Genomic DNA, 24,311 nt, shown 5'->3' with positions numbered 1-24,311 from the left:
AAATCTTTAAAATGAGGACTAGATGTGAATGTATATGTATTTGTCTACATATTATGAGAAAGATTGGGCCTTTTCTCCTTGATCGTTTCCCTTGTCACAACTGAAGATTTAAGTTGGCTTTGACTCTGTGTCCAGGAAACAACAGGAGATCAAATACTCTATTGCTCCTCCAGTGTAATGATCAAAGCAAACACGTCATAATTTAATATATCATTTCCATAAGCTTAAGACTTTTAGTGTGGAACTGGTCATGTTTTTATTTTGATGGCAATGTCTATTCCTTTTGTTAAAATATCAAGTTTCTTAGCTCATTAGGAAATGAAAGTTATGGGAATATACTTACGAATAAAGCTGGTGTTATTTAAATAGGAAATTATAATAGAGAACAGATACCTCTGGCTGTTTCTGAAAAAATGTTGCAAAATAAAATCTACGAGGCGTTACAAGAAGATACAGAGAATAATAAAGAAAGAACCAAACTGGCCTCCTGGAGATACTTCAAACTATACAACTTTTTGTATCATGGATGAAGAGGTTCTGGAAGGACATTCTAATATGAGCTATGAAGATGATAAAACCCATAAAGAATCACTAAATAAATTTGAAGTATCTGCTTCAAAGCAAGCTGAGGAGGGAAACTGCAAGAAAGAAGTAATTCAAGAAGCTTATTTGTAGCACTAACAATGAATTTTAGTTTTATATTTAGCAATCATTTTATCTCCCCATAAGTTTTGTGTTACCATTATGAAAATGCGACTAATGAAAATTATCTTAAAGTGATTTATATGTGTTAGAAAAACATGAAAATAATTTAAGGATTTCTAGCAGTTCACTTTATTCACGACATTGTGTGAAGCTCCCTGTTTATCACAATTGGCCTCAAAATAACACATTACAGCATAATGTGTTTTCTATTCAATCAAAATTATCAGCTCATAAGAGGTACTTGAAAAGATTATATGATTGCAATTTCTGAAACAAGGTTTAAATTAATCCTGTATTTCAGGAAAGCTGTGTAAATTGCTGTATGTTTATTGCCTGTTGTGTATTAGCAACAGTGACAAATAATCCATATAATTTTTATTGTTTATTTCTTCCACCAAACATCAACTTGTATGTATAGCGACAGCCTAATTCAGCACCTGTTGAAGCTGTTCCTGAAGAATATAGCAATCGAGCCTCTTGAGTTTTATCAGTTTCCAACCTCACCAAAAATTTTGAAAATTTCACTTTGATAATAAATTCCTTATTCATGCACTATTTTTATATTTGGATGTGCAGCTTTGCCTTATTGTATTAAAATGATTGTACATCAAACAATTGTATTACAATAATTGCTTAAGAAATATAAAGAACAATTTTTGTATTCGATGTCTAAAGATTTTTATCGTGTGACAAATGAGACACCTGAATTTAATCCATTGATCTATAATTGAAACTTCATTCCTGGAATATGACATCTCTATTCCTACTTGCATTGTCAATTTTCCAGGTTGCACAGTTGCTTGGAAGTTATCCCTAATGATTAAAAATTCTTGGGACTCTCAGCACTAGGTATCTTCAGGATTATTTTATATCCTGTACATAACCCACAGTGTGATGCTGATTCCAATACAACTAGATTCCCTCCTTCGAATAACGTCTGTTTCATTATTACCGTGAAGGTTCTTTATTTTTGTTAAATATTCTTATTAACTTGTTTCTAAGGTTCTATATACTTGAACAGCTTGTAATGCAAACTGAGTAGATATTAGTATTCATTTTGCACCAAATTCACCAACTCTGTTTTACACCCTTCTGTCAATATTTCAAATGGAGAATATTTTTATGAATCTGTTGAATTAAGTTCTTTTGCATGAGGGTGACTTTTACCTGGATTTCCCTGGGACCCCAGAAAGGCCCTTCTGCTTTGGAGTAACATTTTAGTGCAATGGTTACAAGTACAGTTTTGCTGGAGAAACTGTGCGAGTTAATAAAATTGATAAATCTTAAAAATGAAAAATTAAAGAATAAAAAGGTCAGTTTTTGAGTACGTGTTGCTGTTTTTCCATCTGCTGTTTGATTTCCCCTTGCATTAATTATCAATGAGGTTTAACGTTGAAGGGTAAAGTCTTGTTAACATTGGAAATATAACACAGTAGTACAAGTCACATCTGTATAGAATAAGAAATCAATTCATTAGCATTTTGCAGCTCAGGATTTAACATGCTGATGAAATGATGCTTGATTATCCATTAAGTTAAATCTAATTATTACTCATGATTAAAAATGCGATTTAACAAATGGACATGATAGTGGGCATGGATTTGGTGGGCAGAAAGACCTGTTTCTATGCTATGCCACATGACTCTAGCAGTGGGGATAGGATGGGGAAAGGATTTGGTTAAGGCATTATTCAAACACTCTGATCCATATTTATTTTGAAATTATCTTGACAGGTACATTTAGACTTTACCACTGAGGGGATACAGTGAAATATACATGAGCAATCTCAATTCAGCTTCTAATCCATATAATCTAGTTATCTGATACCTATACTTATAATAAATACAGTTTAATTTCAATATCTTAGTACAATACTGCAAATAATCACTGAGTTGAACCCTGTTCTGACTTTTCCTATTGGAAGAGGACTTCTTACACAGCTCAACCATTGTATTCCCTTCTTAGACAGTCCATTTGAATCAGAATCAGGTTTATCAGTACTGACTCGTATGTTGTGAAATTTGTTGTTTTGCGGCAGCAGTACAGTGCAAAGACATAAGATTACTATAAATTCCAAAATAAATAAATAGTGCAAAAAAAAAGGAATAATGAAGTAGTGTTCATGGGTTCATTGACTGTTCAGAAATCTGATGGCAGAGGGGAAGAAGCTGTTCCTAAATTGTTGAGTGTGTGTCTTCAGGTTCCTGTACCTCCTCCCTGATGGTACTAACGAGAAGAGGGCATGTCCTCATCAAAGATGACTTGCTTTCACTTCGGTCCTGTTGCTTATGATGTGGCTGATGAGGCCAATGTGAGATCCACATGGTCTGCGTCAGAAGGGGCAGGCAGATGGTAGTAAGGGAGATGGAGTACACCTTCAGCTATTTTTGCCGAATTTCCACATGCTCCCAATATCTGTTCCACAACAAATTGTAAATCGGTTTATTATTGTCACATGTACCAGAGTACAGTGAGAAACTTTGTTTTGCATGCCATCTGTACAGATCATTTCACTACAACATTGCACAGATACTGCTTTTCCATTTTGATTGTGTATGGGCTAGGAATTTCCATGAGATGGTATGGATGTTACAGTTTTTCAAGGTGTCTTTGAGAATATTCTTGAAGCTTTTCTGTCCTGTCCTGGTAATGTCTTGTTAAATCAGTTTAGAATAGACTGTCTAACTGGGGTCAAGCATTCAAACAAAGTGGCCTGAACATCAGAAATAGCTGCATGTTACCGGAGCCTCGATGTTGGCCTGAGTGAGGACGCAATGTATTTGGAGTATTTTGCAGAGAATGTGTTGATGGTGGCAGGCACGGTAGTGTAGCGGTTAGCGTAACACTATTACAGCGCCAGCAGTCTGTAAGGAGTTTGTAAGTTCTCCCTGTGTTTGCATGGGTTTCCTCCGGGTGCTCCGGTTTCCTCCCACATTCCAAAGACGTACGGGTTAGGAAGTTGTGGGCATGCTATGTTGGCGCCGGAAGTGTGGCGACGCTTGCGGGCTGCCCCCAGACCCCTCTACCCAAAAGATGCATTTCACTGTGTGTTTCGATGTACATGTGACTAATAAAGATATCTTATCTGATCTCCAGTTCTTTCAGGTTCTGACAGTACGTTTGTTGTGTCTCCGACGCATACAGGGTCGGGGTGGAGGGGAGATGTAGGGATGATAAGTAGCAAAAAAGATTAAGATCAATTCAGCTTCTAATTAGATTTTTCAGCTAACCAGCACCAACATTTATAATTCAGTTTCATTTCAACAGCCTTACCCAACACCCTTGTTTAATATCTGAGTTTGAAACCTGTTCTTTATTTTGACATTTCCTGTTGGGAGGAGTTTCTTATCCAACTCAATCATAACAGTTGGTAGATGCTGGAAGATAATTTGATTCTTGGGCAGTAAGCATCATGAATTGTGGTTCATGTCTGGATACAGCCTAGTCCACACTCTTAAGAGTCCTAGTAACTTTACATGTTACTTAATACAGATAGGATAGTTTAAGATAACATGTTTGTAAATACTGACTATATACATGGTTATTTAAAATTATTTATGTAAATTTACAAAGCAATTTTTTTACATTCCATTTCTATCAACCACCAACCAAGCGTCATTAATCTCAATGGTGGTTGCATCACCTCAACCACAAGTGTTGCCCATGTGTCACTGAACTATTAAAAAAAACTTCTCATAAAAGGCATTGAACAGTTTGATAATTTTGTATTAACGGAGTTTTTTTTCTAGCATCCGTCTCATTTCACTGTTCTGGTTCTTATTTGTGATGTTTACTCCTGTTTATTTTGTGGGTTGTTAATTTTGTCCATCAACATGACTCCGAAGCCCCTTTACACATGATACTTTGGTGGCAGAGTGAGAACAATTCTGAAGAAATTCACAGAATTTGTTCCTTATGAGACACTTAATCAGTCCTTCCCTATCTAACATGCCTTCAGGGCTGATAGTTCTTCCTTTGCAGTCATCTGTTTGTTTCCCCTTCCTTGTCTCTTTCTCTCCAATATGGAACAATGACTGATAAGTCACAAAATAAAAATAATATAAACATTTAGCACATACTTGTTTTTTTTTTTATGAAACTGCACTCAACATCAGCAAGACCAAGGAATTGATTGTGGACTTCAGGAAGGGGAAGTCAGGAGAACACACACCAGTCTTCACTGAGGGGTCAGCGGTGGAAAGGGTGAGCAGCTTCTGGTTCCTGGGTGTCAACATCTCAGTGGACCTATCTTGGGCCCAACACATTGATGCAACACAAAGAAGGCATGCCAGCAGTTCTACTTCATTAGGAGTTGAGGAGATTTGGTATGTCACCAAAGTCTCTTGCAAATATCTACAGATGTACAAGTGGAGAGCATTCCGACTGTTGCATCACAGCCTGGTATGGAAGCTCCAATGCACAGGATCGAAAGAGGCTGCAGAGGGTTGTAGACTCAGCCAGCTCCATCACGGGCACAACCCTCCCCACCATTGAGGACATCTTCAAGAGGTAGCGCCTCAAGAAGGCAGCATCCATCATTATGGACCCTCACCACCCAGGACACGCCCTCTTCACATCACTACCATCAGGGAGGAGGTACAGGAGCCTGAAGACGCACAATCAACATTTCAGGAACAGCTTCTTCCCCTCCGCCATCAGATTTCTGAACGGTCAATGAACACTACCTCGTTATTCCTCTTTTGCACTATTTATTTATTTTTGTAACTTACAGTAATTTTTATGTCTTTATGTCTTGTAATATACTGCTGCCACAAAACAACAAATTTCCTGACATATGTCAGTGATAATAAACCTGATTCTGATTATGAAATATCATTGAAGAACCCCATCCTAATTTACATAAGTGTAACATCTCATTCGAAGCAAGCAAAGGAAGGCATGCATTTAGGAATAATTAGAGATGGATATCAAGGGATTGACTGTCTGCACCTTCTCAATTCACTTCATCTCCATCAATTGCTGTCTGGTTCTGCCACTCTAGAAATTATCCTGATCTGTTTATGTCTCTAAATATTCTTGTATGGCACTTGGTTTCTATCTTACACTATTGTGCAAGTCATAGAAAGTAGAATGAGGTTTTTTTTGAGATGGGTTCCATTGTGTAGCCATTTTGTAAGGAACTTAAATCGTTGCAAAAACTTTATCTTTTTTGACCAGCTAGACACTTTGATGGCCTGTCACCAAATCAATTAATTTCTATCGCTATCCTTTGGCATAAGGCTGCCTGTATTCCTTTCATTTTTTTCAATCTTTTTTGCAACACAACAAAACCCAGTTGAGTGTTTATTGGCAAGCGGCTTAAGTTAGAGACAAGTTTATCAAATCAGTAGGATTTAATAATTACATACATGTTTTGTACTTCACCTTATAATTAAAAGACTCGTATTGATTTGTTAATGTACGAGTAAAATTTACTATGAATTTGAAAATATTAGATTGTAGCGGCTGCTACTGCGACGTGAAAGCAAGACACTAGTCGGTGGGCTGCAGAACAAAACTGATTTATTTTCCCGCCTTGCGCGGGCCTTTTAAGAGGAACAGTTCCTGCCCACCGAAAACGGAAATGACATATGTGCTATGTCATCAAACTTTTCCCGCGCGCAGGTTCTCCGTTCTCCGTGTCGCTCGGGGAAGATGAAGGCCCAAAGCCATTTTGGGCCTTGCCACTCCGACGATGCGCAACCTGGCCACTGAGCCAGTCCGCTTGCTCGGATGGTGAGTCACTACACAACCCCCCCCCACCCCCCCCCCCCCCCCCAGAACCGGCGATACGGTCCCCAAGGTTTGCGGGCTGCACTAGCCGTTGCTTTGGAGGTTGGTCTCTGCGTCGCAGTGTTGGGACCTCAATCGGTTGTTGTAGATCTAAATGGGCCGGTTTGAGGTGGTCCGTCGTGAAGACCTCTTCCTTGCCCCCAATGTCCAAAATAAAGGTGAACCCATTATTCCTGATGACCCGGAACGGCCCCTCGTATGGTCGTTGCAACGGTGCCCGGGGTGTGCCCCTGCGAACGAAAATGAACTTACAGTCTCGTACTTCCTTGGGCTCACAGGATGGGGCTTGACCATGCCGCGGTGGGAATCAGTGCCAAGCTGCCGAGCCTCTCGCGCAGTCTTTCCAGGACTGGGGTGGGTTGTTCCTCTTGGCCCCGAAGGGCGGATATGAAATCCCCTGGGACGACCAGGGGTGCACCATACACGAGTTCAGCTGACGAAGCATGGAGATCTTCCTTGGGGGCAGTGCGTATGCCAAGCAGGACCCAAGGCAGTTCATCGACCCACTTAGGACCTTTCAGGCGGGCCATCAGGGCTGATTTCAGATGGCAGTGGAAACGTTCCACCAACCCGTTTGATTGAGGGTGGTACGCCGTGGTGGTGTGCAGCTGCGTCCCTAGCATGTTCGCTAATGCATACCAGAGGCTGGAGGTAAACTGGGTGCCTCTGTCTGAAGTGATGTGGGCCAGAACACCAAAACGCGAGATCCAAGTTGTGAGCAGAGCCTAGGCGCAGGAATCAGTCGTGATGTCGGATAGAGGGGTTGCCTCTGGCCACCTCATGAACCGGGCCACGATGGTAAGGAGGTACCGGGCTCCTCTTGAAACTGGCAGAGGACCAATGAGGTCGATGTGGATGTGGTTGAACCTTCTATGGGTAGGCTCGAACTGCTGTGGCGGGACCTTGGTGTGTCGTTGGATTTTTGATGTCTGGCAGTGTGGACAAGTCCTGGCCCACTCACTGACCTATTTGTGCAGGCCATGCCAGATGAACGTGCTGGCGACCTGTCGGACAGTTGATCTGATGGATGGGTGCGCCAACCCGTGTACCGAGTTGAAAACACGTTTCCACCAGGCTGCAGGAACTATAGGGCGGGGCTGACCTGTTGTGACGTTGCAAAGGAGGGTCTGCTGACCTGGACTGACTAAGAAATCTTGGAGCTGCAGGTGTGAGATTGCGGTTCTGTAGCTGGACAGCTCGTTGTTGGCTTGCTGTGTGTCAGCCAGGGCTGTGTAGTCAACACCCAGGGACAGGCTGTGGATGGTCTGTCTGGAAAGTGCGTCAGCAACGGCATTGTCCTTTCCGGAGTCATGTTGGATATCCGTTGTGAATTCGGAAATGTAGGACAAAAATCTCTGCTGACAAGCTGACCAGGGATCGGAGACCTTGGAGAAGGCGATGGACAAAGGCTTATGGTCAGTGAAAGCGGTGAAAGGCCTGCCTTCTAAAAAGTACCGGAAATGCCAGACCGCCAGGTACAGCGCTAGAAGTTCCCGATCAAAAGCACTGTATTTCAGTTCGGGTAGTCTAAGGTGCCTGCTGAAAAATGCCAAGGGTTGCCAACAGCCTTCGATTAGTTGTTCCAGTACCCCACCAACCCGCGGTGTTGGATGCGTCCACCGTGAGGGCAGTTGGGACGTCTGTCCTAGGGTGTACCAGCATCGCGGCGTCTGCCAGGGCATCCTTGGCCTTAACAAAGGCAGCCACGGCCTCGTTGTTCCAGGCGATGTCCTTGCCCTTGCCAGACATCAGCGAGAACAAAGGGCGCATGATATGGGCTGCTGCAGGGATGAACCGATGGTAAAAGTTGACCATCGCCAGGAATTCCTGCAGGCCTTTGGCCGTGTTGGGACGGGCAAAATGGCGGATAGTGTCTACCTTGGCAGGTAGGGGTGTTGGTCCTTCGTTGGTGATTCTGTGGCCGAGGAAATCGATAGAGTCAAGTCCGAATTGGCACCTGGCTGGGTTGATAGTGAGGCCGAAATCACGGAGACGGGAGTACAGTTGGCAGAGATGGGAAAGGTGTTCTTGGCGGTCATGGCTGGCGATTAGTATGTCATCTAAGTAAATAAACATGAAGTCCAGGTCTCGGCCTACCACGTCCATCAGCCGCTGGAAAGTCTGCGCGGTGTTCTTAAGGCCGAACGGCATTCGAAGGAATTCGAAGAGGCCGAATGGAGTGATAAGCGCAGTTTTGGGGACGTCGTCAGGGTGGACCGGGTTTTGGTGGTATCCCTGGATGAGGTCCACCTTGGAGAAGATGTGGGCCTCGTGTAGGTTCACCGCAGAATCCTGGATGTGAGGGATGGGATAGCGGTCCGGGTTGGTGGCGTCATTCAGCCTGTGGTAGTCACCGCAGAGCCTCCACCCGCCGGTGGCTTTGGGGACCATGTGCAGGGGGGAGGCCCAGGGGCTGTCTGACCTGCGAACGATCCCCAGCTCCTCCATGCGGCGGAACTCTTCCTTTGCCAGGCGGAGCTTGTCTGGAGGTGGTCGTCATGTTCGGGCATGAAGGGGTGGCCCTGTGGTAATGATGTGGTGCTGCACCCCGTGTTTGGGCATCGAATTTGTAAACTGAGGTGCCAAAACCGATGGGAACTCAGATAGGAGCTTGGTGAACTTGTTTCCAGACAGGGGAACGGAGTCCAGGCGCGGGGCTGGTAGGCTGGTTTCTCCCAGGGGGTAGGTTTGGAAAGTTCTGGAGTGCACTAGCCGCTTCCCTCGCAGGTCAACTAACAAGCTGTGGGCCCGAAGGAAATTGGCTCCAGGGGTGGCCGGGCAATGGTGGCAAGGGTAAAGTTCCAGGTAAAACGGCTGTCACCGAATTGTAATTGTACGGGTACCAAAAGTCCATATCGTTGTGCCGTTTGTGGCATTGAGTACAGGACATTGTTGCTTGTTATGAGTGTCGTGGCCGGTTGGGGGCAAAATACTGTCCTCTGCTCCCGTATCGACGAGGAAACGATGCCCGGACTGCTTGTTCTGAACGAATGGGAGGCTGTGTTGGCAGCCAGCCATCGTAACCATCAGCAGCGGCTGGCCCTGGCGTTTCCCTGAAACTTGCAGGGTGGGTGGCATTGACGGGCCTCCGCGCCCCACCTCTGATGGCAGAAACACAGCTGGTCGCCAGTGTCATCGTCTGTGTTTCTGGGGTGTGGTCGCTCGGTTGCTGGGACTGGTTTAGGTAGGCGTTGGGCCCGCGGTATGGCGATTTGGCCGATGGACAACCCGCTCTCGCATCCACAGGACATCTGCCCGGGCAGCGACCTCACGTGGGTTGCTGAAATCGGCGTCGGCCAATAGCAGGTGAATATCATCGGGTAGTTGTTCGAGGAAGGCCTGTTCAAACATTAGGCAAGGCCAGCATCTCGTTCATTAGGGCTGATGGGGATCTGTCCCCCAGGCCGTTGAGATGAAGCAGGCGGGCAGTGCACTCGCGACGGGAGAGGCCGAAGGTCCGAATAAGAAGGTCTTTGAAAGCCGGGTACTTATCCTCCTCTGGAGGAGACTGGATGAAGTCTCCGACCTGGGCGGCTGTCTCCTGGTCCAGAGTGGACTACCTGGTCCACCTGGTAGTACTTTGTGGAGTTGGAGGTGATCTGCCGAAGTTGGAATTGTGCTTCAGCCTGGTCAAACCAGACGCTGGGCCAAAGCGTCCAAAAGATGGGCAGCTTGAGTGCCACTGCATTGGCTGCTGCGTTGTCGTCCATTGTGCGGGTCCAAAATCCATTTGGACCGTCGGGGTCACCAATGCAGTGGCTGCTACCGCGACATGAAAGCAAGATACTCGTCGATGAGCTGCAGAACAAAACTGGTTTATTTTCCCGCCTTTTAAGAGGAATGGTTCCTGCCCACCGAAAACAGAAATGACATATGCACTACGTCATCAAACTCTTCCCGCGCGTGGGTTCTCCCCGTCACTCGGGGAAGACGAAGGCCCAACGCCATCTTGGGCCTCGCCGCTCCGACGATGCGCGACCCGACCGCCGAGCCGGTTCGCTTGCTCGGACGGTGAGTCGCTACAAGATAACATTTATACAATGGATTTTATTATTGAAAAATTATTGGAATATTTTGTATTTAACATCACAAACAATACTCAATATTTTCTAAAATCATTTAAATTGGCCTATCTCTGAAAAATAAATGAACAATTTTGGCTAAAAGTAGTTGTAATATTTTAAACTGGCTAAATTAAAAAATAAAAAAAATAACAAAAGACATCAAACCATAAATGTGTTCATTTATTTTTATTTTTTATCAATTTTTTTCATTTATAGTAAATACTTCAATAATTTCTTTGCCTTGACCTATTTTGGAATAATCCAATCAACGAGAAGGCACTAGCAGCAGCTGTAACAAAGGAAATGGCACTGATGGCTCTGTTTGCCTGAGGAAACAAAAGAGAATTTAACAATGCATTAAAACAACTGGTCAGCAGCTTTGGGAAACTACTGATCAATGATTTGTTGGTTGCTGTGGAAAGTTGATAAGCCATGAAGTGATCATCCCTGGCAGTGCTTTACTTTTCAAAAATGTGGGTTAAAATATTTTTTCAAATCTAAAAACAGGTTTGTTAACTAAAATAAGGAATGTTACTTTGTATAATATGCTTCTTTAAGGATAACAATTACTAATTCAAACCTCATAATTTATTGGAAATAAGGAAAAGATAATTTAGAACAGCACCTATATAAAAATGTGGAAATAGTTAATGTACCGTGAACAAAAAATAAAATTAGAAAAATATTTAAGATTATAAGAATTATAAAAAGAAGCACTGATATTTCTTTTTAAAGTTAATCAGAAATCAAAAGAATGTATTTTACAGAAAAGCTTATTGATGTCAAGTCTCTGCAAGTACAGAAATGTTCTCATCTACATATTGTACTGTAATATGTTAATACTCATTTTGCAATCCTATTCCACTAATGTAGCCAAAGGCTTTTGATCTGTGCTTTCAGCAATATGAAATGAGTAATGATCACTATCAGCAATCACTGAGAGGAAATACAAATGTGCCAAGACTCTTTCACCAGCCTAACATCGGCCTCTTAACATACAGCTTCACATCTGAGTAAAGAATTATGCCTGAGATCCACTTTTGGTACAAGTCACATACCTGGTCAGATACACCCTCACCATAACGAAGTAAAGTGACAAAATGTTCACAGTTATTTCCGAGCAAATCATAGGACACTTCCTGTCCAATTAGAAACTCAGCTCGCTTAACGATTTCATCCACTGGTAAAGGTATGTGGTTATCGTCGTACTTATTATTTATTTTGAAAGGATCTTGTCCAACAACATCTTTAAGTGGCTGCATTTTTGCCATTGCTTTCCTGCTGAAAACGGACTTTGCACTAGTGAATGAAGCTGGAGGCCCCTCCTCTGCTAAGGTTTAGTATGAGAAAAAGATTAGAGAAAAATGCAAGAATTAAATGCAGGATTGTAAAAATATAGCCACATTTTAAATGTGATTTTACAATAACAATGTAAATATTACCCATGCTGTTATAGCTATTAATTTGCTTCAATTCCTTATTCTTGTGCACACAAAATAAACTTTTAAAAATCAAACATGATATAGATGGCACAAAAAATACAGATGAGGTTGATAGAAAAGAGCACATGTATGATAGAATGAATGTGGTCAGATTCTGGACTGAAACATTACCAATCTATCCATGTAATCTAAACACAAAATGCTGGATATTAAAAAGCAAAAACTGCAGATGCTGGAAATGTGAAATAACAAAAGAAAATGCTGGAGATATATAGCAGGTCAGGCAGTACTATGGAGAGAAAAACATAATTAACATTTCAGGTCCATGACCTCTCATCAGGTCAATTCCACTCCAGCAATCTTGGGAATTGAATTCACATCTCTGGACTTGGTTGATTCAGTAACCTAACCAGTGTACTCTTTTAATAAAAGGTTCCCAACTTGAAATATAACTCTGCCTTCTATTTCCACAAATGCTGGCCTGCTTGAGTATTTCCAGTGTCTACTGTGTTTAATTTGTATTTCATCAGTTGCAGTCGTTTGCATCTATTAACGTACTTAGTCCTGCTTTTTGAAAGGGCATTGGTCAGCCAAAGAGGATCTGAATAAAGATCATCAGGATGGTTCTGAAAGGTGAATCATATGTGCGTATTCAGAATTAATATATGTTTATTGGGATTAAGAGATTCATGAAATAGATTTACCTAATTAATTCGAAATTTACAAATTTAAACTCAGAACAGGGACAAATATTTACAACCCTAATGCTGTATTTTCTGTCTGTTTACCTTACCTAATGGTGTGACATTTATAACGTAGCCATCTCCCAAGTACAGAGCCCAATGCTGATAAGCTGGTCTAAATATTTCAATTAAGTCCCCAGGGTGGGATCCCCAGGGTATCCACACTAAAGTGGTCATTAGAAGCCATCTGAAAGTGAAAACATGTATTAATTTTTTGAAACATAATTTGATAAGTACTCTACATAATTGATCAAATTATTCAAATGTAATGTAGCTCTTCATTAGAAAGTACTGGGTTACTTTATACAAAAACAAAATCTGACTAAATAACAAAAAAGGATTCTCAAAATCTGGAACAAAATTAGAAAATTGTAGAGAGGATCAGATTGGTTCAACTTTTGGAATCAGATTTTGGTCAGGATTGCACCTGAGCTGTTAACTGATCTGTTCTTCACAAGAGGCTGGTAACCTTGCTGAATATTTGCAGCATTTACAGAGTGCAAATGAGGGACAGGATAGGGAGATGGAGACAGCTACACACAGAAAAGAGATGGGTAATGACACACTGACTGATCTAGAAAATTAAATGTTGAATGAGAGCTAAACAGCAAGGTATCTTTACCCATTAAACTTTCAAGGAAGCATCATCGACGAATGTTGCTTATCCAACAAATTGAGATTCACATCAAAAAAAGAAAATTTTGTTAGGTATGGTTTGAGGAGTGCTTAGTGGGGTTATTGATGCTGTAAAACTCTGCATTTGTTAATATTATTTAATCAAAGAATGTAAATTTCCTTTTACTATTTGGGTACCAATTTTTCATTAATCATAAGCTAATTGTGTGAGGGGAAGATTCTCTACTTACGAATAGGACATCTACTGCTCTCATGTTTTTATTTTCATCATGTACTTATTATCAATTAAAATATGTCATAACATTATTCTGTCTTTTAGTAATCAGGAGCACAAATTTTCTCCAGACTTAGTAACTTGCAACAGTATTTTGCTATGACAAAACACAAAATCAGCTGTTTATGAAATATAACTGGAAGAGCTGTCACCATGAGCTGCTATAAGAGGCAAATTAACATTATAAAAACTTCCCAGTATTTTATATTAATCTTTGTATTTACCACATAACAGCAGAATCCCCACCCTGCACGTCCTCTGGAAGTCAGCTGCAAATATGCTCACAGTTTACCAAGTGTCTTAATTTAGTGCATGGTGAATTTTGATATTAGTCTTCTATGGAAGTCTCTTCTATTCGTCTTCTATGGAATTAGTCTCTTCGCAAATCATTTATGCTAATTACAACAATTAACTAATATTGTAGAGTGATTTTCCAAACTGACGAATTAATAGATTTCTACTGATTGTCATTCATCGCAATATATAAGGCAATCTAAACTTATGTACATAACTCTTATCTTGGTAATAGAACTGTGTAAATATTAAATATAAACACTGCCTAGCTCAAGGTTTCCCAGCACTTCTAATTAGTGTATTTAATTACAAATATAAGTAAGGATTTTTAAAATAGTTTATTTTCTTCTCCCTTTTAGGCATTTCCTCTAGATTGAGAATGTTATGTTCCATAGGGGAGAGGAAAGTCCAATGTATGATTTCTTCTAACACCAGGGAGTTGTTGCACACCAGCTACCATCTTGACAAGAACTAGGACTTGGTCCTATTGCAAGGAGGGTGCAATTGCCAAGACAACTGGAGTGCATTTCACTGTGTGTTTCGATGTACATGTGACTAATAAATAAATATCTTATTTTATCTAGACTTAGTGTGCGGGCATGCACGCACGCACACACACAAATGTACACAGACATACTCTGACCACCCAACCACACAGAAACATAATCTTGGACACACTCCTTTCCTCAGCACCCCTCTCTCACCAACTCCTGCCCTGATCCTCTCCCCCAGCTTCCCTACCTCTGACCCCTTCCCCTAATTGCCTTCTTCAGAATCCCTACTCCATTGGTCCCCGTGCTTATCTATCCCTTTGTTCACCTCCTTCCCAGTAAGCCTATTACCCCTTCCTTCCCCTTTTGACACCCATACACACTCCACCCCCATTGACCCCAATTTCCAGCTGACACCTGCTCCATCTAATTGTGAGGCCACTCGCTGACTGCTGTGGCTCACCCTCTTAGGAGATCACTCCCAAACTGCCAATTACCCTGCCCTTAACTCATGCCCAGTTCCAACAGCATAACCTAGAACTCCCCAACTTCTCCCAGAAAACTCAGGAGAATCGTCATATGGCCTCCTTATTCTTCCCATTATCAGCAGGTTGAGATCCTCTGCTGGATTCCAGTGCACAAATTCCCTGTGGATGGGAGGGCAGATTCATCTGCAGTAGTGGAGTGTTGCACTCAGCCACCATCCAGCAGAAACATTGAGGTTTTATATCAAATCATATTAGGTGACAGTATTTCTGATACTGGTACAAACTGTCCCTAACTCTGGGTTGCTGTTGTGCATTCACTCTCTAACTTCTGTTGGCATCATGTAATTTCAGGTAGTTTTTGAATCTTACAGGCAGAGAGATGATATTTTGTGACAGTTGTTATCGAAGGTTTATCTCGAGGTTCAAAAGTAAAACTAAAACTCAATTTTGGAATCATTAACAGTTTGAATAAACTAATTGAGGTGCAGAACCCTGAATGATACTTGCATCAAAACAAGCTATAAGAATTCCACCAAATCATTCACTCCACAGCCAGCTGCATAGACACCAACTATAGTTCCACATGGCTTCATTTATTGATTTAACTGCTGCCTAGATTTGCCAATCTCTTCAATAAAGCGGACTTACTGTTGTAACATGAACATTCCACACAGCTGTTTGGTGTTCGTCCTGTTAAAGACTGAAGTTACTGTATTGGTACACCATTTGTGAAGTTTTAAAGCAGTTTGAAGCTCATATGCAGATGAAGTCAATGAGTGCACCAGTGCCATTACTGTGTGCAGTGAGGCTTGATGCTCCTAATATTGTTATGGTAATTTAAAATGAACATGAAGAGTTGTCATTTTCATTGAACTGTACTTTTATTTTCTGGAATTCAATTCATTCACTATCACAACAAAAGCTAAATACATGGATTTTCTATTTTTTGTTCATAAAATATAAGTCAAATCTGTCATTAAAAACTTTAAAAAAGTGAGGAACTATTCTTAGCTTTCTTTCCAAATCATTATATATTACTGTTAGGAAGAGCACTGATGTGTTTTTATAAGTTTATTGGGCACCAGTGCATTCCCTATTAACCCCTAAGCACCTAACAGACTTTCAAGTTCCTTGGATTTTTTTTCTGTATATTTCAGCTAACATATATTTTGACTACACTGAATATTGATTCAAATGTCGGTGATAGCACCATACTATAATCTCAAATCTACACATGTAAAACACAAATTATCCAAAACTTCAATTCATAAATCCATTTTTACTTGTATTTGCACTTGCTCTCTCTTTCCTTTTTAATCATTTTAACTTTACCCTAACACAGCACATGCTTGCTTGAAAGCAAATTCCTTTTGTGCAACGGCTTACTATTTTCATCTGTTTTCAAACAACCATTTTAGAGATGGAGCAACTTTGAAAAAAATTGCCATTTTTCCCTTCTCAGATATATAGTTACATAGTTTATGGAAATATCCAAGCATTTTAGCTCTTTCATGAGGTAATTCATCTATAGCTAGGAGAGGTTAATGGTATCAAGTTTACCTGTGTAGGGCAGCATAATTAAGGTTGTAAAGATACAGTACCACTATCAGTCCGTACAGCTCAAATGTTTACTCTTTTTTTTCTCGCCTTCTGATGATCCTAAACTCTGCAGCTCTTTTACAAAATATTTTCCAGCAATGTCCACTTCAAGATTGTTCTTGAGGTTAGTTCCAGGAAGTCGACACAGAAAATTCAATTGTGATCCTTCAATTTTTCCATCTCTCTAAAGAAGAGTCTGACTTCCACTCTGCACTTCATCAGATCAACATCAAAATCAGAGTGTAGCTAACTGGCTTAGTAATCCTATTTATTAGGTCATAGAGTGGAAAAAACATATGAAAGTCACGTGAAAAATAAAAATGAGGAAAGTTTGGATTATCAATAGGCAAGTGAGATAATATTTTAATATGAACTTAAGGGTTCATTTAAGGACCTCGAGAGATCTTTCTATCACATATAAAAATATTGCCAGCAGTCTTGAAATCAAGACTTTCTTTTGTGTGATTAAAAAAGGTACATTGTATATTCCTTTCACAGCTGATAAAAGACATTTGTGGAGTAGACAACACAATCCCTTTTCATTCAGTTGTAATTATTGTCATGCAAAGAGAAACGTTTAGCTTTTGTATAAATTGTGACCGATACCTCGTGGTTTCTGGAATGTGCATGTCAGTTAGAAAACTTTCATGATGAAAAGTACCATCAGCAGTTATGAACAACAATGCTGTTCTAACACTGAGAATAATTACTGAATGCTTTCCCTTCATGGTCAGAATGCTTATTCTTCAGATAAATACAAGTATAGAAAGATTAATAATCATATTATGTTTGAATTTTACATTCAATTTTGGGGGACAAGAATGGGTTCAAGTCTAGTGTTTTAAACTTAAATAAGGCCAATCAGGATGGCATAAAAACTGAGCTAGCTAAAAGTGAATTGGCAAATCAGATTACAGGTTCACTCAGTTGAGATACGGTGGCAGATATCTGAGGAGTCTTTCAGAATCCAGTGAATAGATCATTCCAATGGCAAAGAAAATTTCCATGGGGGTGGGGCGGGGGAGTGGGTGAGAGAGTCACCCTCTATTGTCAGCTGAAAAGATTAAAGACAGTATCAAAGCTAAGAAGGTGTGTTGCTATGTTGGCGCCAGAAGTGTGTCGACACTTGCGGGCTGCCCCCAGAACACTCTACGCAAAGATGCATTTCACTGTGTGTTTCGATGTACATGTGACTAATAAAGAAATCTTATCTTATCTAATTGAACAAAATGGCAGCAGGTCTAAAGATTGTACTGAATCTTAAAAATGAATGACTTACAGATTAATAAGGAAGGGAAAATTAGAGTACAAGATAAAGTTAGTCAGAAATATAAGAACAAAGAGAAATATTTTCTGTCGAAGTTTTAAAAAATGTAGGAAATAAATAATAGAAAATAAGAAATGGCACGTGAATTAAACAGATATTTTTCAAAAGTCTTCACTGTAGAGAACACAAGTAACATCCCAGAAATAGCTGTAAATCAGGTATCAGAAGGAAGGGAGGAACTCTGGAAAATTATAGTCATGGAAGCAGAACTGAGCAAATTGTATTAGTTGTGGTAGACTGGTCTCTGGGTCTTGATGGACTTCATCATAAGGTCTTAAAAGAAGTGGCGATTGAGATCTGTTGGCTTTAGTTTTCCAAAATTCTCTAGATTCAGGGATATTTCCATTAGTTTTTGTATTAACTGTGGTAGATAGGTCTCTGGGTCTTGATGGACTTCATCATAGGGTCTTAAAACAAGTGGCTGGTGAGATCTGTTGGCTTTAATTTTCCAAAATTCTCTAGATTCAGGGAAATTTCCATCAGATTGTAAAATAACAAATCTAACTTCTTTATTCAAAAAGAGATGAAGAAATGAAGCATAAGACTACAGGCTAGTTAGCTCATCATCCAACATGGGGAAAATGATACCGGCTACGATTAAAGACATTATAGCAGGGTGCTTAGAAATAAAATCAAGGTAATCAGATAAGGTCAACTTTTTGTGAAAGGAAAATTATCTTGGGGCAACTTATTGGCATTCTTTGAATAAGTAACATGTTCTGTGGATAGAGGGGAGCAATGGATGTAGTAGACGTGGATTTCCAGAAGGCCTTTAAGGCGCCACATGAAAGGTTATTGCAGAAAATGGAAGGTTATCATATTGGAAGCAACACTTTGCATGGATTGAAGATTGGCCCGCTAACAGGATACAGAGATAAGTCTTTTTCTGGTTGGCAAGATATTATGAGTGGTGTGCCAAAGAGATCAGTTGATGGGGCATCAACATTTTTTTAAATTTATGAATGATTTGGATGAAGGCACTAAAGGAATGGATGCCAAATTTGCAGATAACAAAAAAGATAGAAAGTAAATTGTGAAGAGGACATGAGGAAGCTACAAAGGATATGGATAAGTTAAGTGAGTGGGCAAAGATACTGCAAAAGGGAGTATAATATGGAAAAATGTGAAATTGTCCATTTTGGTTGAAAATATAAAAAAGAAGCATAATGTCTAAGTGGTGAAAGATTGCAGAGCTCTGAGACGCAGAAGGATCTGAGTATCCAACTGCATGATTACAAAAGGCTAGTATGTAGACACAACAAATAATTCGGAAAACTAACAGAATGTTAATACTTATTGCTAGAATGGTTATGCTTCAGATGAATAGAGCTTTGCTAAGACCACATCTGGAGTTCTGTGTACAGTATTGGTCTTATTTAGAGATAGAATCAATAAGGGATACAGGATGGAAACAAGGCCTTTTGCCCACAGAGTCCACACCCACTATTGATACTAATAGTACCTCAAGCTATTTTATTTTCGCCACATTCCCATTAACTCCCTCTCCTCCAATTCTACCACTCACCTACACACTCGGGACAATTTACAGTGGCTGACTAAGCATCCAACATGCCCATTTTTGGGATGTAGGAGAAAACCAGAATACCAGGTGGAGATCCAAGTGGAAGAATGTGCAAATTCCACACAGACTGCATCCAACGTCAGGATCGAACCTGGGTTTCTGGAGTTGTGAGGCAGCAGCTCTACTAGCTGCTCATGTAAGGAAATTATAGCACAATTCTTAAAAAAGTTGTTTACTTTTGTTGTGGAGGCATTCCTATTGATTCCTATCAATTCTGTGACGGAATTGCAAGGCTTATAAATGAGCAGAGTGAGACTATAATTGAAAGTAACATGCAGACCTGAATGAAAGTTGGAACTTTCAAAATTGACCTTTGTCAGAAAAAACACACCTTTATTGGTTTTAAATTGAGCTGGCTTTCAGTAACAGCTGAAGGGGAGGCCCACAGTTGAGAAGACATACAGTGATGAAAGCAAGATGCGCGAGAACATCATGAGGCTAGAGCTATAATTAACCCTTGAACCACAGTATTTTGAATCCATTATTGAAAATGTTTAAAGGTATCCCTTATATTCTACTTTGGTGGATGCAAGGGTTATGTGGTTACATAAAGTGATTCACATTTTACAACTATAATCAGGAGAAATTATCAAAGAATCATGGAAGTGTGCAACAAAGAAACAGGACCTTTCATCCCACTTGATCCATGCCAACTGTGATGCCATTTGCCCACATTAGGCCTATGTCCCTGTATGCCTTTTCTATCCTAATAGTCTATCACCTAATAGACTGGGTACTTTGAAGATGCCTTTCGAAATGCCACCAATACTAAAAATGATGTTTTTAATCTAATGCACAACATTTTCCCAAAGGAAGTAATTCCATTGGAAAATGGCATTGGGTTATGCTTGGACAATATCACTCTGAACATTAGAATTAAAAGGGTAAAAAGCAGAATTCTATTATTAAAAAAAAGACCATGTAGATGCAGGATTAGCCACCTCACTCTTGTTAATCTGATTGTCAGGAACATAAAGGTCTATAGCCATAGATGCTGGTTATGTTGTGCTTGTTACTTCCTTGAAGGTGGCACAGCTATAAGGTAACTTTGTGATTTCTGCCAAACTGAAAATATAAACATTTGAAAACTTATATTTATTATTTATTATTATTATTTCTTTATTTGTCATTGTACTGTAGCAACAACAACACAATGAGATTACGATGGCATTCCCTTGCCTAATAAAAACCAAAACAGTAAATTGGTAAGAGCAATTATAACTATAAAATAAAACAAACATACTTACACAAATATAAAGTATATAAAAAGGCAGTGTGCAAATGAACCATGATAATAATAATAATGATAATCAGCAGCATATCAATATCAATATATTAAATAACACCGTGATGAGTCCAGCCAGTAAAGGGGGGAAGACATAGTATATGTATGTTTACATGTATAGGAGGTGTCAGTCCATGTTCAACAATTTAACAGCTTTGGGAAAAAAGCTGTGTTTCAGTCTTGTAGTGTGTGCATGTATTGTCCTGTATCGCCTACCAGAGGGGAGTAGTTTGAAAAGGTAGTGAGCAGGGTGAGCTGGTTCTCGAATGATGTTTAAAGCCCTGCTCCGACATCGAGCCTGGTAGATGTCCTCCATCGCTGGTAACTGAGTCCCAATCATAATTGCAGCAACAACACAAAATTCACTAAAAATGATTATGGATATTGCAATATTTTCCTGAAAATTTCTCAGCAGATTCATAAAACTAATCATTCTTGCAACATCTACAGTAATTGTCAAGATATAAGAAACGCTTAGAACTGCCTAGAAAGACTGAATATGTTCACTGTTCCACAGAATAATTGTATATCAGTTCATTTGCAAAAGCACCAAAAGTTTAGTACAGATGCCATAAAGTTCTATGTGGCAACGGCTTATTGTTTTCAGAATGTCAATTTGTAATCCAGTTTCAAAGAAGCAGAGCATATTATTATTGTCCTTAAAAAGAAAAAAATTTATCTTCAGATGTTTAGGAATCTTAATAGATATTTCTTCGAGTCATAGCAGCTGAATGTTAGATTGCTGAAGAATTTATTTACTATCAAGCCATATGGTACAATGAAATGTTGTGAATCCAATTTAAAGGCATGTCCCCATCTTGGAACAGCTCAGGTTGAGAAGTTCTCTAATAAAATCTGTTTATAATTGGTCTGGCTAATATCCTGCTAAAGATGGTTTTCAAGCATCTTTCAGTGCTTCCAACAATGCTGACAAAGAAAGAATATTTTCCTTCGTAACAAAGTACAAAATTCAACACATAGCTATAACAATATTGTGAAACTATGCTGGCATCTCCAATGAAATGCTGTGTGATGATGTTTAATTCTGACTCCATTCAATAAAAAATGATCATGTGTTTCAGACAAAACAAACTATTTGCACAGCCACTAAACCAAAGTCTTCTGCAATAACATTTGGAACATAAAAGATAAAGATGAAGGAACAGTTGCTAGTTTGCCTTCTAACATCACACACTGTTAGAGTCAGAGTCAAAGCACAGAAACAGGCCCTTCGGCCCACCTACACTAATCCTACATTAAACCTGTCTTTTCACTTGCATTAACTCTCCCCAGATTCTACCACTTACATACACACGAGGGGCAATTCGCAGAGGCCAATTAACCTACCAACTCACATGTCTTTGGGACATATGAGGAAACCAGAGTGCCTGGAGGAAACCACGTGGTCACAGGCAGAATGTGAAAACTCCATAAAGACAGTACTTGAGGCCAGGATTGAACCCGGGGCTCTGGTACTTTTCAAGCTGCGTCACTCTACTGCCGAAAATCTTTGCATATGTTTTATTCCAAAGTACTTACAGAATATTGGGAGAATGCTTTTTAATGATTTAAATGGTTCTTTGGGCCAGCCAGATCCAGAAGTTCCTAGGTTTGCTTCATTATTTCCATGAGGTCAGCAAACTCAGCTTAAACCTAGACTCACGGTTAACAAAGGCATTGGTGCACATTGTAATACTCTAAGTGATTTATACATATTCTCTGTTATAGTGCTGGAATTTACACCTGCGAATACTTCTCTTCTTTCCCTGGCCTTCTAAATAAAAGAAGAACTCTGGTCAAATGATACTCACGGAACGCTGTGACCAGCATTTTAATGTAATTGATGTTGTATTTTCCACTTGAGCATAAATCAATTATAGATGAGGTAATATAGTGAGTAGATGGTTCTAAAATCAGGGACTACATTAACAAGGATAATGGGGAAGTGTTTAATTGTTTTGTGGAACTGCACATTATCTCTCATTGTTTCAATTCCTAGAATTATTCTTTTATTAAAGCACAAGAAGTAATAAATAAAATATGATTTTTGTGACGAACCTTGCTGGTTGGTGGTGACAATTCTGATCAAAACCTCCGCATTCAGCCACTGAAACCCCAGTAAGTCTTGGAATTCCATGCGTGCATGCGCTATTAGTCTGACACGTACTCTATGTGGCTGGATTACTAAACATGGAGTCCAGCAGCAGGGCCTGATCTTGCTGGGATCTTGCAGGAGCCTGAAGACCCACACTCAATGATTTAGGAACAGCTTCTTCCCCTCTGTCATCAGATTTCTGAACGGTCCATGAACCCATGAACACTGCCTCATTATTCCTTTTTCTCCCCATTATTTACTTATATTGTAATTTATAGTAATTTTTATGTCTTTGCACTGTACTGCTGCCGCAAAACAACAAATTTCACGTCATGTAAATCAGTGATAATAAGCCAGATTCTGATTCCCCAAGTTACGATGGAGAAATGCCAAACTGGACCTGATGTAATCCTGGAAACACCCTTAATTTCAGTGGGGATACTCGGGCTGCAGGTTGGAAAAGGGGAAAGTAAATGATTTTAAATATATACCATTTAACTTTAATGCTTTAACTATCTCCATGTGTTGAAGTACCTAAGTGTTTAAATAACTCCTTTTTTTTGAAATAATATTAAATCTATAAAACATGATAAAACAGGTGTCAAAGGTCCACTTCCAGCTTTGGCTTGTGTCAGGGCCGGTGCGTGGCTCTGCACGACGTCACCCAAGGCTAGTCACTGTCCGATCCGAGGGTGTGAGCAACCCTCTGCATCCAGCACAGGAGCTTGCGCTGTGTGGACATCAGTTCTGGGAGACAAATCGGACCCAGCCCTACAATAAACATCATTTTCCCACTTCTGATGAACGATCATCGACCTGAACCATTAAACTGGTTTCTCTCTCCACAAATGTTGCCCGATCAACGTTTTCTGTTTTGTTTTAATATTTGAGTTAGTTTCACATTCTCCCTCTAACCTATCCAGTTTATCATTCGTTATTGATATTACCATACCATATTACCATGCTTTCCTCGACAGGAATTCTCACCGTCATGACACACACTAGTTTTATTAGATTTCATCTGACCCTAAACAGCTTGAGGCCCCACATTTATGTTCCCATTATCATCACACCACGCAGCAACAAGAGTAGCACAATTATTTGGTGTAATTTGACGTCGGTTTGTCAATCAAGGTTATGCGCATGCTGGAAATTCTGGGACTGACAATGAGGTTATAAAGCGTACTACACAGTTGTATGACTTTTTAACAAGTGAAGCATATCAAAGAAATCGAAGCAGCATTAAATATCTAATTGCTTAAAAATAGATACTGGAGTTGTGTTACTATACCTTGATTTTGATACAGATTTCCATTCAAAGATCAATGAAAACCAGACAAACTCACAAAACTGCAAACCACAGCTGTTATCTTCAATTACTGTAAAAGCATTCAGCAAGATGATTGCAGGCACAAAACCATGCCTTGATGAAAGATGGCGGAGGCCAGTGCGGATGATCACACTGCGCCGCTGCCTGGCTGCTGGGAGATGCG

The 24,311-nt window shown here is 40.1% G+C and overlaps 2 protein-coding genes across 2 annotated transcripts in view; one reads left to right on the top strand and one right to left on the bottom strand.

Annotated features, from left to right (window-relative positions):
• The window catches only part of LOC127571878 (probable cation-transporting ATPase 13A4), a 61,082-nt gene extending 60,407 nt beyond the window's left edge, over window positions 1–675 (top strand). The window contains exon 31 of the mRNA XM_052018623.1: window positions 370–675. Within this exon, the coding sequence (XP_051874583.1) occupies window positions 370–675 (306 nt within the window). The remainder of the gene's footprint in view (window positions 1–369) is intronic.
• Window positions 676–10,786: 10,111 nt separating this feature from the next.
• LOC127571735 (phospholipase A and acyltransferase 1-like) lies at window positions 10,787–12,934 on the bottom strand. Its single transcript, XM_052018395.1, is given in 4 exon segments — window positions 10,787–10,888; window positions 11,621–11,889; window positions 12,798–12,889; window positions 12,891–12,934. Coding segments are annotated over 4 exon segments (507 nt in total).
• Between the last annotated feature and the right edge of the window lie 11,377 nt (window positions 12,935–24,311).

This window comes from Pristis pectinata, chromosome 6 (assembly GCF_009764475.1).
Source record: "Pristis pectinata isolate sPriPec2 chromosome 6, sPriPec2.1.pri, whole genome shotgun sequence".
Lineage (NCBI taxonomy): Eukaryota > Metazoa > Chordata > Chondrichthyes > Rhinopristiformes > Pristidae > Pristis > Pristis pectinata.
The sequence above is the reverse complement of the archived record's forward strand: the minus strand, read 5'-3'. Positions and strand labels throughout refer to the sequence as shown.